The sequence below is a fragment of the Plutella xylostella genome, chromosome 18 (assembly GCF_932276165.1).
Source record: "Plutella xylostella chromosome 18, ilPluXylo3.1, whole genome shotgun sequence".
NCBI classification, from domain to species: Eukaryota; Metazoa; Arthropoda; class Insecta; order Lepidoptera; family Plutellidae; genus Plutella; species Plutella xylostella.
This window is the reverse complement of record NC_063998.1, coordinates 4,795,096-4,813,845: the sequence shown is the minus strand read 5'-3', so window position 1 is coordinate 4,813,845 and position 18,750 is coordinate 4,795,096. Positions and strand designations below refer to the sequence as shown.

At 35.7% G+C, this 18,750-nt stretch overlaps 1 protein-coding gene across 3 annotated transcripts in view; it reads right to left on the bottom strand.

Moving 5' to 3' along the window:
- LOC105391004 (semaphorin-2A) overlaps positions 1-18,750 on the bottom strand; it is a 319,874-nt gene that overhangs the window by 92,733 nt on the left and 208,391 nt on the right. The window contains exons 1-2 of one of the 3 annotated variants that reach the window (XM_011562409.3): positions 10,626-10,966; positions 3,548-3,836 (exon numbers count right to left, since the gene is read on the bottom strand). The exons of the other annotated variants lie outside the window; for them this stretch is intronic. Of the exons in view, the coding sequence (XP_011560711.3) occupies positions 3,548-3,752 (205 nt within the window). The 5' untranslated portion in view covers positions 3,753-3,836; positions 10,626-10,966. Of the gene's footprint in view, positions 1-3,547; positions 3,837-10,625; positions 10,967-18,750 lie in introns of those variants that run through there. 3 annotated transcript variants of the gene reach the window in all.

The window sequence follows — 18,750 nt, the reverse complement described above, 5'->3', positions numbered from 1 at the left end:
GCGAACTAACTGTGAACAAAGGTATGTATTGTATGATACGAGTACACATAATACTAAATTGAAATAGGTCAATGAGATCAGTGTTGTAGCGCTGCTTACGTTATGTCCAGCCGAAGATTACATAGCCCATCTATAAAGTCATGGAAACAAAAATCAATCCTAATTCATTGTTGAAGCCTGTATAGGTACATTCAATCAATATATTACCTATATTTAAACACAAATCGGTTCAAAAGAGTTATTAATATATATTTTTTGTAGCAACATCGTGACTGGTATATTCAGACCGTCTAATACAGGTTTTGCAATTTTTGAAAACCAAAAAAGTTTAGGTTTCCTTTTGGGATCTGCATACATTATCTGTCAAAAGTTTAATCATAGTTTCCGCTAGAGGCGCCACTTTGTATGAGAGAAAACGTAAACTTTAATAGTTTTCGATAAACTATCAAACCTGTAGTTATTTTATGTACCATCAGGGTCAATCAGCCAGGCCTCAATTTTTCCCGTGTTATAATTAAAAGTACCATATAAAAGTGTACCTATATAAACATAAGGTCTGAAGCATGTGGTTAAAGGAGGTTGCCTGACTTCAAGGTCCGCAAGGCACGCCTCTTTCGCTTATTGTATGTTTCCTCCTTTTTCACCTTTCCTCCCTGGCCGCCTGAGTGGCCTTTTTCTTTCTGAACAGCACGAGTAGAGTCGTTTTTGTTTGTTGCGGCACTAAAGCCTGGACATTTGACTGCGATTCAACTTGGAAAGTCTCGAGTGAATGTTTCTTAGATGTTAGTCTGAAATATGTTTTGTGATAGTTCTTTGTTGGCAGAGGCAAAAGTTTTCTCATTGTTTTGGTAAATACTTTTTAGAGAGCGGCCCAGGAAATGGACTCAAATCAAATTCAAATTCAAATGGTTTAATCGACGTAAAATTTTACAATTATTTGTCGATAGTCATCTACCACCATTTCACAAAGGCCCCGTCATTGAGAAGGAAAGAAATGGCGAAAGAAACTCCTCGAGCATCTTTTCAACTTTTTCCTTATAATCTATTACAATTTTTACTTATATCTAGTACCTACAATTTTACTTAAGTACCTATATCCATTTCATTTTTTCAATAGCCTTAGCTGAGGTGGACAAGACCACGCGTTTTTGTCGTTTAAATAATCATTTATACTATAGTAAGCTTTGCTACATAATGTAGCTTTAACATAATTCTTAAATTTTTGCTCAGTAAGGTTTATTGCTTCATTTGATAATTTATTATAAAAGCGTATACAGTTCCCCATTATATTGGTGTTATACTAGTAGCAGTAAAGAAAATGTGGCTTAAATAGCCAGTGCAAGTAAAATCTTTCAAAACTGGACATAATACGAGCATTGTGACAAAATTTAGAGTTACGAATTAAAACTGGTCAAAACTCAGCATCAAAGCGCAAAGTTTGGCTTAGTAAATATTTCTAATAGTGTAATGTAAAAGGGCTCAGGTGAATTAATGATCGTATAATATCGTGTATCTGCCTCTCATTAGATATGCCGGTCCTGGATTTAGAGTCTTGGTATAAACCAATCAATTATTTTCATAAATCGATAATGATCGATTCGAGTAACATAAAATCTCGTGCTCTTGAGGAAATGGAATGAAATGGGGTGGAAATTAGTGCAGCCAGGTTTTAGGTGTGCAGCATAAGCACACCTGCACATTATCATAATAAATATATTGTAAAACTAATAAATGTTAACCGACATAGTTGTTGTCCCAAACGTAAAAAAGTATGATGATCAAACATTATTGATGTAAGGAGAAGTGTATATTTTTACCAATGTCCATGCATCATCTAGATAATCAGGATACTTAAATTGAATTGACAGCACTTAAAAAGCGTTTGTAACTATGATTTTTCAATCATTGTTACTAGTGCTCCACTACTGGATTTCGCTTTTTAAAAGGCTTTTGCATTGACTGAGTTGAAGCCTAATTTTGGTTTCTAAACTACAATTCTAGCAATAAATTTATACATTGATATACCTACATCATAAAACTATTAACGTAGATGCAGCTGATACACAAAAAGATAAAAAAACAATATTTAACAATGATTTAGTGCATACAGCTGAAGCCCTAAAATATTGCGAATATGCAAAATACGAAACGCTGGTTCTAAATAACCAGGTAGGTATTACTATCTACCTGGTTTTGGTTCAAACTGACATTTTGGTCGCTATGAAATTTAAAACTATCACAAATAATTAACCTCAAAGACCCAAAGCTATTTCTTTATAAAAAGCGCGTTAAAAACGGCTCAAAAGGCGTGTGTGCGAAGTTTGCAGCTGACGTTAGAAATATGGCATATTATGATGTCCCTAATCTACTTCACGGTCCAACGGGCGGCCTGTCGATAACAATAACTGACTTAATATCCCCGATAATCGGTTTTGCTATTCGAAAACCTCCGTGATTGACACGTTCGATGGCGTTCAGAATAAGCCCCCTGGTCTACCCAATCGTTTTCTATTATGCTAGGTGTTATGCTGTGAGTGTATTCCCAATTTGCAATTTTAAAATAATCTTCTGCGAACGACAGTTCAATCGTCTTTGGAATTTTAAGTTGAGGTGAAAACATTTATTGGCTAAGGCTGCACAAAAAACGAGTACACTGATACTGGTAAAATATCAGATACTAGGTAAACGTAAAATGTAATAGTTTTATACAAACAAAATCATGCAAATATTGAATGGTTAATAACATTTAACGCGGTATTAGGTTTTCATTAAGTGCGGGTTGGCTTAATGATACAAGTTTCCACATTCATTAATGCCCTACGCATAGTGTTGAGGTCCAAAATGTTAAATGGAAGTGGTAAATTGCACATTAATATTGTGGGTGTGCTGACCGCAGATTTGAGATAGCTCATCCACACTGACGTGCCTGGCTCAATCCAGTGAATATAATTGAATTTACCAACTCTTCCAATGACATTTCCAATTTTGCAGGTTTCTTTTTAATATTTCAAAAACAGAATAATTGTTAGCAGCCATACTCGCCGTACTTGTATTATATCAAACACTTTTGATTGTAGCACTTGTTAAGAGTGTTGCATGTATATCTATAGCTTCCCCATCGTGTACGAGCAAAGTAACTACAACTGTATTAAAATCCTGACTCTTAGCATCATTGCTAAGAGGGCAATGAAACAAAAGAAGGCTTCCGTCTCGCTTCCCCTTCATTGATATCGATCTTTCCATCTCACTCGGCATCATGGACCCTGAACGTGTCTGAGGTCGGTATGTGTGCGTCGTGTTTGTATTCAGATTTCTCACTCACACATGCAAAGTGTGGTTAAATGTTTTGAGTGTGTTCTGCTCACAAAGGTCTAGATCTTGATGTCTTTTGCGGAATTTCATTGGGAAAAGATAAGATAAATGGGTTCAAGGATACCCTTTTGAACTCAAGAGGATTTAAGTTCTGCCAACTTAAATACGGTAGTACAAAAGTTTTTAAAATTACTTATATTAATAAAAAACCAAAAGCAAAGTAAAATAGACTCACCTCTTCTATGCCGCACGTGGTATTTACTTTTGATCGTGGGTCCGTTACAGCAGGGCTGCTCATAGTAGAAGTTGTATGAACTGTCCACTTCCGAGGGTGGCGAGATCGCCTGTGAGTGGGCCTGGAACCCCACACCCACCAGCAGCATCAGACACCACCGGACCACCAAGGTCACTGCCCCCATAGTCCTCAAACTCCTGTACATGATCAAGTCCTTAAAAGTTCACAACTGGGCCACTTAAAACTCGGTTACAGTTCAATTCAAAACGTTTGTTGACATGATATTTATCTGTAAAGAGAAATATGGTAATGAATACTCGATTCTTGACAAGCACTCATTACCTCAGACTTACTTTGTAGCGTTGGAAAGATTTGACCATGTTCATGTTCAATTTAATTATATTAATTATTATTGTTAATTTTTTGTGACTAATGTATTTATAAGTTAAATCTATCTACATAATTTGATAAAATGGCACTTTTATTTCGCACACAGCGTATTGTTTTTTTATTAATATGTACTAGGTACTAATGAAAATTGAATAAGTAAGGTGATTTTTCTAAGCATAATAAATTGATTTGTAAACACATATAAACTGGTTTCATTGTATTTAATGAACTAATCCCACTGAATTAGTTAAAAAAATGTTCTCATCGGCGGGCGAGTTCACCACTTTAGGCCTAAATATGATGCGGGACATACGCTTCATGCCTAACAAGTAAGTCCATCATAAGTCTAAAATTATAGTTTCGAGATATTCACGTGTAGGTTTATCAAAGAATACCTACTTTAATAGTAAAATATCCTAAGTATTTAGGTAAGTACCTACCTACCAAATTATATTCAAGGTAAAACGAGTTACGTTTCATATGCTAGTTAGAAACGAAGACACATGATAACTGTATGCACTCACTGCACATTATCATATAATTTACTTCCAATCAGTTGGAGTTTATTATTTACTTGATGATAAAGGTTGGTAAATAAACAGTGTTTAGACAAATGTCAGAATATCAATTTTGTCCTTGAATTATTACATATTCATAGTCGGTAATAATAATAAAAAGCAGGTCCTCGTGTACAGACAGGCAAGCGTAGCGTGGACCACGTTACATAGGTAGCCGATAGTGGCTGATGAAGAAGATCAAGAAAAATACTCTAGTAGCGCTCCTTGAAAGAGCTATGGCATGTAGTTTTTAATAATATTCATCAAGAATCATAAACTTTTACTGAACACAAGATCAACCATCCATCAATAACGAATTCCCTGAAGCTGACCCAACAAAAAATAGCGAACAATGTACCATAAAAATCATAAAATTCATGATTAATGTTACGAAACTGTTACCGCAACAAAATAAGCGAAACAAAGGCCAAATGTCACCCAAACAGCGCGTCATACAGAATACAAATACTGGCAATAAAGGCAATTACTGGTAAAAAAATAAAAACGGCAACCCACGAACCCATTTCCCGATATCAATTTTTGTTTGTTGGTTTACATTAAGAGACCGGTGAACAAGGGTGGGTTAATGGCTGCGAAGACCATTACCATACCTCGGTGGTATTAACTACACCTCCTGTTATGGGATATGCAACAGGGCTAGCGAAAGCAACCCTTCTGGCCTATAGTATGGTAGTCGTTAAAATTAATTGCCACATTTTGCGTTGCCAACGAAATAAAGCGATGTTTTTAATGTCTTATCAGTCTGAAGCAGGCTGTGTGAACGTTTCAGTAATTTAATAATCATGTTTGTACTGTGTTACCTCACCTTTTTTTATTAAATACACTCCACGGTACCCTCTGAAACGATGAATACAACGAAATTTGTGTAACTGGCGCATAAATACAAAATTGTATCGAGACACCGTGTTGGTCATACTCATGTGTTAGGGGGTTGGCTAGTCTTAGTATCGTATACGTTTCATCCGAATTAAAGAACACGACAGTCAAGACTTTTCATATGGCAACGCAAAAATACGTATACGAATGGTATCATTAAAATAACATTTGATCCTTATCGTGTAACCCTTAAAGAGCTTATCCCGCTCTATTCGATAACGTTATATAAATGTCTTCTGCTAAATTTAACCCGAATCTTTTCAACCCTCTGTGTGTTCGCAATATCTCCACTAAATGCGGTCAGAGATCACGCTTCACAACACTATACAAACGTATTTAATTTAATTTAAAAGCACTAAATAAAATACATAATTATCATAACATCCGCAGACTATATCATCGTATACCCACTTCTACAAACATTTATGAATAAACAGTTTATTCCATTTTCATAACAGATGCTTCGAGTTTTTACAAAAAAAAAACTCATAGCTTATATGAGTCGCAAAACTCGCAAACGATGCTAAACAACGTTCGAAAAAAATAGTGCCTTCGAATCAAATGGGAGCTAGTTAATTAAAGTCTCTTCCCGCACTCTTTACGAGATTGTTATTTTATCTGTTTTAATGAAAATGACATTTTGCAAAACATACGTTCATAAAAACAAACTTCCATATAGCTTTCATCAAACAAGTAGGGTTGGTAAACATAAACGCAATCTTCTGACGTGTCCTACGCGTGCTTACGATTACGGTCTTATCAAAGGAAGGATTCAAAATATTTGACATGATTAATGATATCGTTTTGGCACATGAATGATTTTTGTTCAATTGACAGTAAATCCTTCATAAATGTGTGGTTTTTGAACCCCCATTTTGAAAATATACATTAAATTCACCTCTTTATTTTGTTTGCATCGCAATGATTGAACGGATGTTTCTTAGGGTCTGGTTGATAAATTGTTTTTTTTTTGACAAGAGGATATCGTTGTCAATGTGAATATCGTTTCTTTGGTTACGTATGATATAGTAAAGGTAAAAAATTTACTGCGACAGAATATCATTTTTTGTTACAACACAACTTACCGCGACGTATGCAAATTATATTTCCTTATTTAAAATAAAAAAAAGTTGAAAGTCCAAAACAACTCAACATTGTACAATTTGAAGTGTTCGTTTCTTTAGAAAAGCTTGAGCCCCCTCTCTTGAGTTCTCATTCTCAGTAAGCTATGGTCAGAGACCTCGGCGCAGTTTGGTTGACCGAACCAAACCGGTTCCATAATGATGTCTTCATTACTCGGGTATAATTCACCACGAGCCACTCCAAGATTCTCGTCCGCCTTATTATGTTTATCTCGTAAATTATTATAGTCTACATCAGACTTCTTCGAATTTGCATTTTTTTTAAAGAGTTTAAAATTTAACGACTTTTTATGCTAGTAATTGGTAAACCAAGTTTCACAGAGCACAATTAACGATCCATGTTTATTGGTTCGGCTTTTATTAATTTTTTTATTATCTTCGGTAATTCGTTGTTTGATAGATGCATTTAATAAATTTGATTCAGTAAGGATTCGGTTAGTCTCTGAAACTCGAACCTAATAGCTTGGTAGCCCCTCGTTATCAAAGAAATATAAATTTCAAATATTAAAATCTAAATGATCCTCAATATCTTTGGACTATGAACACAATTATACCGTTACCGCCCAACTCTCGACGCCGCTCATTATTGACGAAGAATGCTAAGAAATTTCATCCGACAGCCCATTGAGGCAGCCCTCCGATTTCTGCAAAGGTGTTCCAATTGAATGGTAGGCAGGTGTAATGGGGGTAAGTATAATGAAATTTCGCCTCCATAGAGATCAGTGAGCTCGAAACACAATACTTGGTGTTTCCTCCTCAACCCGTATCCATGTCGTGCCATTAAACCATTAAAAATATCTGCCGACACATCTTACTTAACTAAGTACAAATCTTATTAAGTGCTTTTACATTTATTAATTGGTTCCGTTAGTATTAAATATTCCGTTATATTAATAAATGTTGAAAATCTTGTTGCGGATTATACCTACTTAGCTAGGTAGTTAAATAAAGTATTTTTGTATTTTTACTGACTTCAAAGAAGGGGGAGATTTTTAATTCGTCTATATGTATTTCCTGATTTTTTGGTAAGTATGTATGTAATATTCACCAATATCTCCGCCATCTATGACCCGATTTTGGATAAGTCAATTTCACCCTCAAGAGTAGAGAAAAGGTAAAAAAAGGGTATGAATTTCCATTTTAGGCTCCTATTAACCTGTATGATTGTAATGAAATTTACAACCTAAATATCCCTTCTAATAACAAAACAATATGATAGTGGGATCTGATCTGATGATAGAAACGAAAAGCACTTTATTGATATAATTTGCAACTTGACTTGTCAAAAATTATACCTAATAGTTAACATTACTTAAAATAAGAAGGTATTTTCTTATATTATTCACAGTGGTCCTACCAATTTCGTAATAACTTTGCCAATACGGTGGAAAGTGACAAGTAATCTGGAGAAACAAACGGTCTGCCCAGAAGAGATACGAACTCGTAATCCTTTGAAATTTGCTTTGAATTATTAATTAACGTAAAACCAAAACGTCAGCATATCGTAAGCGTCTTAGCAAAATGGAAACTAAACAAAAAGTGAGTACGATACTAAATTGAATACAAATAAATATTTTGTGTTATTAATAATATTACTTTTAGTAAAAGTAAATTCATAAATAAAAAGTGCCTCACAAGGATGTGAGTTATCACAGCAACAATGTATCTCGAAGGTGATTCTTTGAAGGTCGTCCTAAACGGCAATTTAATTCAAATTAGTGGAAACTATAGTTACACAAGCAAAGGCTACAAATTCAATATTAAATTAATTTAGCAAACAATAAGATACCCGCTCACATGTAGCTTACGCAGTCTTAGAGGAAATATTAATAGTTAACTAATTAATCAATAACCAAGAGAGTGATTGCTCGGTAGATTGCGTTAGGACAAACCTACAGTTTGTACAAGTTATTAATACTGCTCGGTGGCGTAAACCACAACACTAATTAGTTTCTCTGATATAAAATCGATCCATGCATAATATACAACAGCAGAAACTGTTTTCGAATATAGAGGCAGAGGGCCTCTAATAATGGTGATTTTCTTGTCTTATTTTTGAGAACTACATATATCAAGAATCATTTAGATATTTTTCTGAAACTAAAAGTGTATTGATTCATTGTCATTCTATTTAAATTATTTAATTTTGAAAAATAATAATAATATGAAACGCCTTATGAAAGAAATAATCACTGTTTAAATTTAATAAGCATTCCGGTGATAGACTTTTTATACATATTCAGTTACCAGTTTTCTTTATTTTAAGAAAGTAACACTAAATTTGCCTCAACCAATAGTATCTAAATCCCTTGATTGTATCTGTAAAAGAAAACAAAATCCTTGTATAAATATCAATAGTTTCGGTGTAAGTGGTGTCCGAACCGCCCGTCCGCTACATTCGGAACACGTAGAGAAAGCACGGAAACGTCTGCCTCTATATATTATTGATACAAATAGAGATAACAATTGCTACGGTCGGAAGTCAAGGCTTTTTGGCAAGCCTTGAGAATCGATTTATACTAAACTATGGGCTACTTATAGTGCTTGTGATAGTGTGATTGTCGTTTATTAATTCTATACTGAAACAGAATAGAAATAGATGAGTAAGTGGAAGTTGGAAGCGTCGAATCGTGCATTTTAGTGGGTTCGATGAAGTTGTTGATGAATATTTAATATTGAGTGCACAATTGGTTGTTTTATTTCACAAATGAACATGTTCAGTCTAGTTTATAATTATCAAATTTATCAATCATTTTAGAAGTATTGCAAATACCTAGTACCCAGTAGTTATTTTATTTTTTATTATAGGAAAACTTACAGCTAATTTATTTTACATAAGAATTTTAAAATAGTTATAGATATCCAATTACAAGTTTTCACTTATATGCTTTGCGCATTTATTAAAATTTGTTTCACAATCATACGGTCTAAGAGACCTCCTTAGGTAGCCCTATAATCCATGGTTTTGAGATCTGTAGTGGGGCGGACTTTAATTAAGTTTTTGAATTTAGTGTCAAAATAAAATATTTTATTACTAAAAAGTTTAGTAAGTATTTATATTTAATATTATTTACAACATTCAAACAAACGTAATTTTGGCTGTGCGTTGAGTCTTAGTTAGTCATTCAGACCGAAGGATTTTATAAATTTAGAAAAAGATAAAGTTTGGCGAATTTCTTTGATGGATTACATTTCTATGTTCCCATGAAATTTGTTGAAAACCCTTTAGAAATAGAGGCCTTTGATTTGATGTGTATCTTAAATTAGTATCAAAGTCAAGGATAGTAGGGTATTTCTTTTTTGAAGAGTACTTATTTGATCGCAGTGTATCCTATCCAGTTAGGTACTTCATATATGTAATATTTTTTTGTTATTTCAAGATAAGTTACTTTACTACCGACGTTATATTATTTTTTGATTAATTTAAAGGTACTAACAGGTAATGTATAGCTACTATTATGAGAAGCTTATGTTTGAAAGCTACAGTGTAAGGTTATAAATCAAAAATATTTATGTTATATATTAATTCACGTTAGGAATTATTTATTAGGTACTCCTCATGTTCATTTCAGCTTTAATCTACATAACATTGACATCTCAAGTAGGTAATTTAAGCCCATTTTATTTGAAAGGGGAGAATGCTATGAAAGGTGGGTTTGTACCACATTGCGTTGGTGTGTCTATTTATAACAAGGTTGTTCAACTCCACATAACTGCAGCCAGATACAATGTCTATTTCATAAAATTGTACTGTATTTTCTTCTGCTTAGCATTTACTATTTATATCAACTTCTAAACTTCCACAATCTAAACAAAAAAATTATCTGTGTCTGATAAGTACCTACCCAGGTATAAGATTTTTTATCATTGTAGCTGATTCGTATATTTTAAATATTGTAGGTACATAATTTTACTTAACCAGAAAAGTTGACTTTACAAACATTGAATTGAAACATGGTCAATAAAATACTAGTTTACAATTAAATGATACTGAATATTATAACGATGTCACTACAAAGTAAGTCTGAGGCAATCTCGTGGTGCATTCCCACACACAAAATAGGCCTATGCATGGAATGGTCCGAGACCGACCTCCTCTGTAGTCCGTTGAACCAACACGTTCCACAAAAAATCCAACAACACTCCGCTCCAAATATAGGAAACAACACTGTCATTCGCATCAAAAGTATCCAAAGTTCGTACAGAAATGCTTCATAACACTTTTAAAACATATACCTAGTTTTCAATAATTAAGTTTAGCAGAGATAGTCGAAGTACGACATAGTTAAACGCGAGAGATCCGCACACGTCCATCCCGCGTGCCGGCCGGCGCTCAACTAGCTCGTTGGGCCCATTTCATACAAAACTTTTTAAGTCACGGAGACGGCAAAGCTATGTCGCGCCTCTACAGCGTGCACACACAACCAAACCCGACACCCTATACACAAACACGAACGCAAGCTTCGCAAGTTCACTAAATAAACGGACACCCACACAGGCGCAGCCGACACCGTCTACCCCTTGTTCATGAGACGCTAGAGCGAGAAGAGTATATCAACAATCTATCTCTACTCTGCTGCAGGAGGGAGAGGCAAACAACACAACAGATGTATATCATTTCAGGCAGGTAAGTGTTGGAAATGTTCGTGTGCCAGAGCGAGACAGCGTATATATTTAGCTTATGCGATGCCGGCTGTGCGTGAAAGGAAGAGCAACGATTCAAGTCACCCACGGTACATTCCTTCCTGATACCGACGCGCTGTCGTACCTTTCGATCGCTCGAGTGGCAGATGAACCTTTCAAGGGTTGTCACCTGATCGTAATGAGTGCTGATGAGACAGTCAATACAATACCTATATTCGTACCTAATTAAAAAGAAGTACGGTAATTACCTTTAAACAATTTTAAGATTGAAGACAATAAAAAACAGTTGGAGCAAGAAATCTGGAGCCAATCTCCAGTTAAGCCCATAAAAAGCATGATGGCAGTTCAAAAATGAATGAAGAATTGGAAGATTTAGTAGATCTAATACAAAATGTACAGCGTAGTAAAACCTGGTGGGGAGCTAATAAATATTTCATGGCAGTCAGGTAGACATCCCTAAGTCAAGACGTTACAGAGTAGCAGGTAGAGTGCAAGAGGTCCCCGCACGTGAGACAGGCGTTTGGGACGCATGTTTTTGGCAAGTTTCGCTTTGCCTCGGCTACTTATCTTTGTTATGCCGCTGCACAATGAAGATGTCTGGCTTCATTAAACGGTACCGGTTCTTTTGTGAGTTGATTATTAAAGCTAATTGAGACCACAGCTTCATATAATCTACGTGGTGGAATTTATCACTTTCCGTCGGCATGTGATTAAACTCGTCATACTAAGTTGAAATAGTGAAGTGAAATTAACCTGCCGACGGGAAGATAGGTAACAAATTAAAAAGACAGAAAATAAATCACAGTACAAAAAAACAAATTCAACACACCCATACTAACTAATGAACTTCTTAAATAACAGTAATATTTTGTCCAAAACAAAAAGCGTGTGAGAAGCATCTTTAAAAACACTTCTGGGAAACCGGAGCCCGGTGGCACCGCGGTGAGGCTGATGCGATCCGACGGCGTATCACAATATACAACTTGTTTCCAAGTACAAGCCTCGAATTAGTGTAGTATTATGTTCTTCCCATTTTTTTACCCTTTTCATTCCTCAAGCGAAATTTGAACAGACAGCCTTTTGTTTTAGCAGCTCTAAATCCTTTTGCGTTGTTTAGTTTGTGAACATCAAATCGTTCCATGTTTTTTACTCAATCCCTTCGCAAACGTCATCAAATTTCATAATCCTAACGAATATCGACACCACGATCGTTGAAACTCGTGAAATATGACGTGTTTCTGACAGTTTGACATGGGTAAAGTGTTTACGGCACACATCGCTAACTTTTGGCTTTCAAAAAGTCTGACAACAAACCGGTTAATATTCTAAAAGAAAATATCTCCAAATCTCCAAAAATGATGTAAGCACTACTTATAATTTTTAGTGGGATAACCTGGTGTAGTTAACCATGATGATGCAAATGACTTTTCCGTCTGTAAAGGTGTAATATAGGTACTCGTATTTAAAGTTAATTATTTGCTCTTTAATAAATCATTTAATAAAGTTTAGGCAGGTACATTACGAAATTTTAAAGAACGAGCTTATAATTCTTTAAGGACGAGTGCATAATATTTTAAATAACTGGAGCAAGTACTGACTGCCTTAAAATTATTGTTTTGACATAACGTGTCGCGGGGAGTGAGCGAGGAAATAGAGTGAAAAGAGGCCCGTGGCTCCATAAGCGCAAAATAATGACGAGACGTATTGTGGCTTCTTGGATCGAGTAAGTCGCTATTATATTTCTTGGGAGGAGCTTGACAATGGCGCACCACGGCTTTGCTGTCAGCGATACAATACGCAGCTGCTCGTGCTTTATTTTGTCGAAGCCACTGAGTAAGACGTACCACGGCAGATGACGTAATGTTACCTGTCTTTAAGACTAGCCGGGCAAAATGCGGACGCTGACGTTCTTTGAAAATCTTTAGTCCTTTTTGTGCTCGGATTTAGAGGCAGTATCTTAATAAAGATATTCTATTTTGCACGGCTTCGTGAAATTCACTTTACACAGAAAAATATAGCACAGAACCATTCTCTGATAATCATTAAAAATTCTACCGCACTAGCGTGCTTTAGAACTAAAGTTCACAGTACACATAAAACAATTGTCCGAGTTCTTATGAATTTTTATGTGAAAAACGAGCGGCAATTGTTGGACTGTGGGTAAAAGGCTCAGCTCGACGAAAGGGCGACGAATGTCCACCATATAATGGAAGCAATAACAAAAGTGAGTCGAGCTAACCATTGATTTGGATTTTACGTTAGGCCGGAGGTAAAAAAAAGAGATCCTTTGTGTTCTATCCGCAAAAGTCTGGCCACTGGACGCGATTCGCAAGCACGTCCTGGCCAATGGAATTATTTCACGTGGACAGGTGAATACTAATATTTCTATTGTTATAGCCATACCTACCTATGTTGCAGAAAATATAGTATAAATATAAAAGAGGAAATAGACTTTATGGAACTGAAGAGATTCTGGAAAGATAATTTTATAAGATAAAGTATTTGTACCTGTTATCAACTTATCATTAAAAAGAGAAAAAGGTTCTTCGAAGAAATTATTTATAACAGATCTTTCAAAAGTAGTAAACTGAAAGGGGGTAACGGGGTGACTCAACTCATCATTCTGAACAACCACCTCGAAAGTTATATTACTTTTTCTATATTATGTAGGTACGAGCATTTATTCTGACCTCAGAAGTCAGACAACAAGCTAATATTCTGCAACAATAATTGAACAGCAAGTCTGGTGGTCTGTATGTTGTTGGTTGTTGTTGAGGTGGTCCGTATCCTATATTTAATAAATGTCCGAGGCACGAGCAGGGAGCGCTCGTGGCTCCCCGTTGTCCGACGGGCTCGACAGCGGTCCAGTTTTGACTTTAACTCGACGGTTAGCTGACGGCTCACTCCGAATGATCGGTAGTTCAATATTACTGACTCCTACACCCCTGTGTTTCTACCCAAGCCGAGCCGGTATTAGATTTCCAGTGATAGCTCAATTTTTAGGGTTCTGTATAGGAAAAAAAAAACTTAAACTCAATTAGGTTTCTAGTCCATCCGTCTGTATTTTTTTTGTCAGTTAAAGGGAATCGATCAAGAACATAAATTTATTAATTAAAACTAACATACTGTCCCTTGAAGTTGAAGCAGTACAAAACTCATCAATCATAGGAGTCTCTATGATAATTAAAAGCTACGGCCGTTTATGTTGCAAAAACGCAATTAAACGTATCAAAAGTCATATATATATATTATATATAATAAAACTTGTGAATGTAGATGTAGTAGAAATATTATGTACAACACTCAAAGCAAGACTTCAAAGAAGTATCAGTACGAATGAGCATGATCATAAGCGAGCATGTAGCAAATGAGATATAGAGTCGGCGTTGCCGTAATCAATCAGCCGTCAATGTTATTGTTGTGATTTGTTCCACCGGTCCCAGTCCACTCGAGCCCATTAGTTTGATTAGCTCGTCCGGCCACGCACGCTGATTGTGCGAACATTTGCCTTTGATTGATTCCTCAAATGGGATCGTTCAGAGAGCCGATTTTTCCGCCAATACTTTGTTGCCTTCGGCTGATATCGCGTTTCTGGGCCGAATTACCGCTATTTATACAGGTCAACTGAGCGGCTACATCTATATTCGCCTTCGTTAAGGGATATTCCTTTATGAAGGCACTACGAAGAGGCCATTTAAAACAAACTGTGAAACTTTTAAGGTTCAGGTGTAGCTTCTGTATCCTAAATTGTTTAGAAGGATAATAGTTAAGAGCCGCAATTTACGAGTGTCACGAAGAAAGGTCAGTAAATTGGAAGTTGAGTTTTATTGCGACACGACCTTTTCTTAAAATAAAGGTGAAAGCTAAATGGTCAGCCATTGAATGAAAGGCAAAAACATTTCAATGTCAACGTGCGACATCAAACGACGACGTTCCTAACAAATATTGGCGAGGGTAAAGATGGGAAAGACTGACAAAAACTTTGAGAATAAAGGAGAGAGGTCGTGTGTCGTGACGACGGTCCGGAGGTCCGCTTTAAGACGCCAAGCTGAATGCCATGTTTATTTGGCTTAAAAAGGAAGGCACACTTTTTCACCTTTATACATGGGGTGGTGCTACAAAACCGTGTTTTCGCTGAGAAAAGCGCGTAACATGGGAGTGCAGAACCATGAAACTTTAAGCCAGCCGAGATGGGATGAAGTGGGTAAATAGTTTTAAATTTAACCCGAACGGAACTTTATTTGGGTAAGACGCTTCCACCTGGAGTGCAAATTCGTGTCGTCCATTTCATTTTCTTTAAAATTACTTTGGATGTTGACATTCCCAGGAAAAAGGGTCGTTTACTCTCGGCATACACAATTTACGGAAACGTTTCAATATGATTTTATTTTTGGCAAAACAAACCGGTTCTAAATTAGTTTTCTTTCAATCTTCCGTACGTGCCTGGGTTGTATAATTAAGCTGCCCTTTTGACCCGAGCACATACCTATAAAGGTAAGACAACCGTAATATTGTATCGATTGAGAGACACTCTCGGTAAATCGAAGTGGAACTACCACACTTGAAGTGGACCATCAAACTACAGGAAAAGGACAAAACAAAATGTATAAAGGAAATTGCTTCCACAAATCCACTCGTATCTTGGACAATAAACGTGAAACGGCCCGGCCGCCCTAATAGCAATGAAATCACGAAACCAAAACTGTCTCCCATGTCGGGTTCCGTTCGATCTGATTGGCGACTCATAATCTCATAGAATCGTTCAACAATCTTTCCTTTTCCCTGGATCTATTTTATCATTTTGTCATAAATATTTTACAGATTTATGCCGCTGGATATTTTAATTTTAATACGTTACGGTACAAAAGTTATTATTTTCAAGCAAAGCATATTTATTGATAATAAGTAGATAAGTAACATTAAAAAGACTGAAGACAAGAAATTTTAGTTTATAATAAATATTTACCAAACTAAAGTTGAGGAATGAAGTTCGAAGTCCTTTCTACAACCATTGAAGTCTATGTATCTGTGGTATCTATTGTAGGGGTAGTAGCTTTGTGACCGCGGTCAATCGCGGAGACATTTTCCTGCTCGGCAGTGCATTTTCAGCGGATCTTACAGAATCGCTGCGTTGCTCACAAGGGTGCACCCTTTCATCTCTTGACTTAACCCCTTACTTTTATTAACACTCAAATTTCACTCCATATAAGATTGCTACAGTACAGACGTGCCAAGGCCGCCTATTTGTGAATTGTTTCTATCTCATGTATCTTTACTCGGTATCATTTAATATCCATCGAACAAAGTTATATTTATTCATTAAATAACCGGATCAGTTTCATTAATTTTTAATAGTATCACAAATTACCGAAAAGTATCATCAAATACTGTAAAGTTGTTAAAAATTTGTGGAACAATAATGAACATTTCGGTTCTACCTTTTTTGGCATAAGATTTTTTTGCCTAATCTCGTATTGCATAGTAACGTTTGGTCAAAGTCTCGTTACGCCGAAAATCGTATGGCATAAATCTCGTTTAGTAAAAAGTTATTTCGCATAACATTGTTTAGCCTAATGATGGTATGGCCAAATCTTGAATAGCCTAATAATGCTATGGCATAGGTTTATACAAAGTAATAATATTCGTTTGGCTTTAACTTTGACGGAGCGTCTCCCTACATAGCGCAAACTGGTGCCTAGTATTGTTTCCGCTGTTTGGAAAACGCTCCGCTCCGCTTCGCTGCGCTCCGCTTTGGTTTTGATGAACATGTGCACCTAACACGCTCCTCCTCGCTTTGCTCGTCGTCGCACCTATTTTTAGGTTTCGATCTCATGGGGTTTGTAATAATTATATTGGTCGTTAACTTTCGATTTTTTAATCATACTATATCGTGATTTTCGGGATGTAGGAGAAAAATACCACAATTTGTACATTTACTACATACTAAATATATTACTTATTAAGATAACATTAGGATAAACAAGATTATACATAGGTAGGTATTACTTACATAAATTTGAGCAAACGAAACTTAGGTGTTTAAAGATTGTGCCTAAAGAGTTTTAGACGAAACGAGCCTTATGCCACATAAGTCTTGGCAAAGTGATGGTTCGGCCAAAAAAGTTTAGACCATACGAGTTATGCGAAATGAGTTTTGGTCAATAAAGATTATGCCAGATGAGCGGAACCCGAACCTTTTGTATAAATACTTATAGAAAATTATCCGTTGGACTTTAAGCAAACGACTTTTTCTCATTGAGTGTGTCAGACGCACTACAACGTGGTCAAAGGATAAATAAACAGGTTCAGCTTTAGAAAAAAACTAAGCAGAACATTTTTCCTGAGAGCCCTTGCGGACTTGATAATATTATATTTTTTTCTTTAAGGATTAATACTTAAGTACCTATATCATTTATTAATACTACCTACATGATTTCGAAAAAGTACTAAGATCAAAAGGGGTGACTCAGGAAGATCATTCTGAACTACTTTTGCTCTACATTCGAGATAAGAATAAGGAAAGCACAATAATATAATAAAAAAAACATCTTTGTCATAAAATTATTATGTACCTACTGACCTCTGTACCTACCGAAGACCATAAACAGTTGCAAGAGGACACCCGAGGACAGAGTGTTGTGGCGGTCAAAATCTATATTATGATCACTTTATCAAAAAAATATCAGATAAATTAAAATAATTAAACGTTTTATTGATATCAATTTTATTAGCTTTGCTCTCTTGACTGAGTGCTTATTCAATATTAATATTAAGCTAAGGCCTTTCTACTCCGCTGCATTCGGCTGCCTTCAGTTCAAAGGAGACGTAGTTGAACTTTAGGAAATTGTTATCAAACTTTGAGAATTGTATCTTTGAGGGAATTCTTGCCCGATAATGTGATGCATATTATCATACATTGTAGCATCGTTCCTTCATATTAATTGGCTGAAGTTAGTGTTCCAATTTCAATAAAAATCTAGATGCTGTAGCTAGGTATACCATAAACCATAACGTAAAGCTTTTTGATACTTTAAAATACCCTTATCTGACGTACTTTTATAATTGACGTTGTGATATACAAATTTCAACTTTTTAACCGACGCAAAGAGTCAAAATTTGTGTGTTTTACTCTACATTTTAACCTTGTTGTAAACTTACAATACGGCGGTCTATGAATTTGAGGATTAGATAATAAACAAATTCCACTTTTCCAAACATTATTTAATTTCTAATTCTGACAGTCGCTAACCCAATACCCTATCATCATCTCACAGGGTTCAAAATAAATCCGTAGGCATTTATTCCAAATTAGAAATAATAATTCTGAACGCAGCCCGCCGCGGTCGCTTACATTGGTTTTGCTGCGAAGTGTCAAAGTTAAATTGAATATTAGACAGAAATGATCCCGGCGCGAACTTGTCTCGAGCTGAGTCCGTACTTAATCCAATGCCACAATTCGTTTCAACTTGAACGTCTACAACAATTGCCTTTTACCCTTGTTGCCTACCTAATTGTTATTCAAAGTTGTAACTGCATGAAACATACAATTATACATATACAGTATATCTATAAA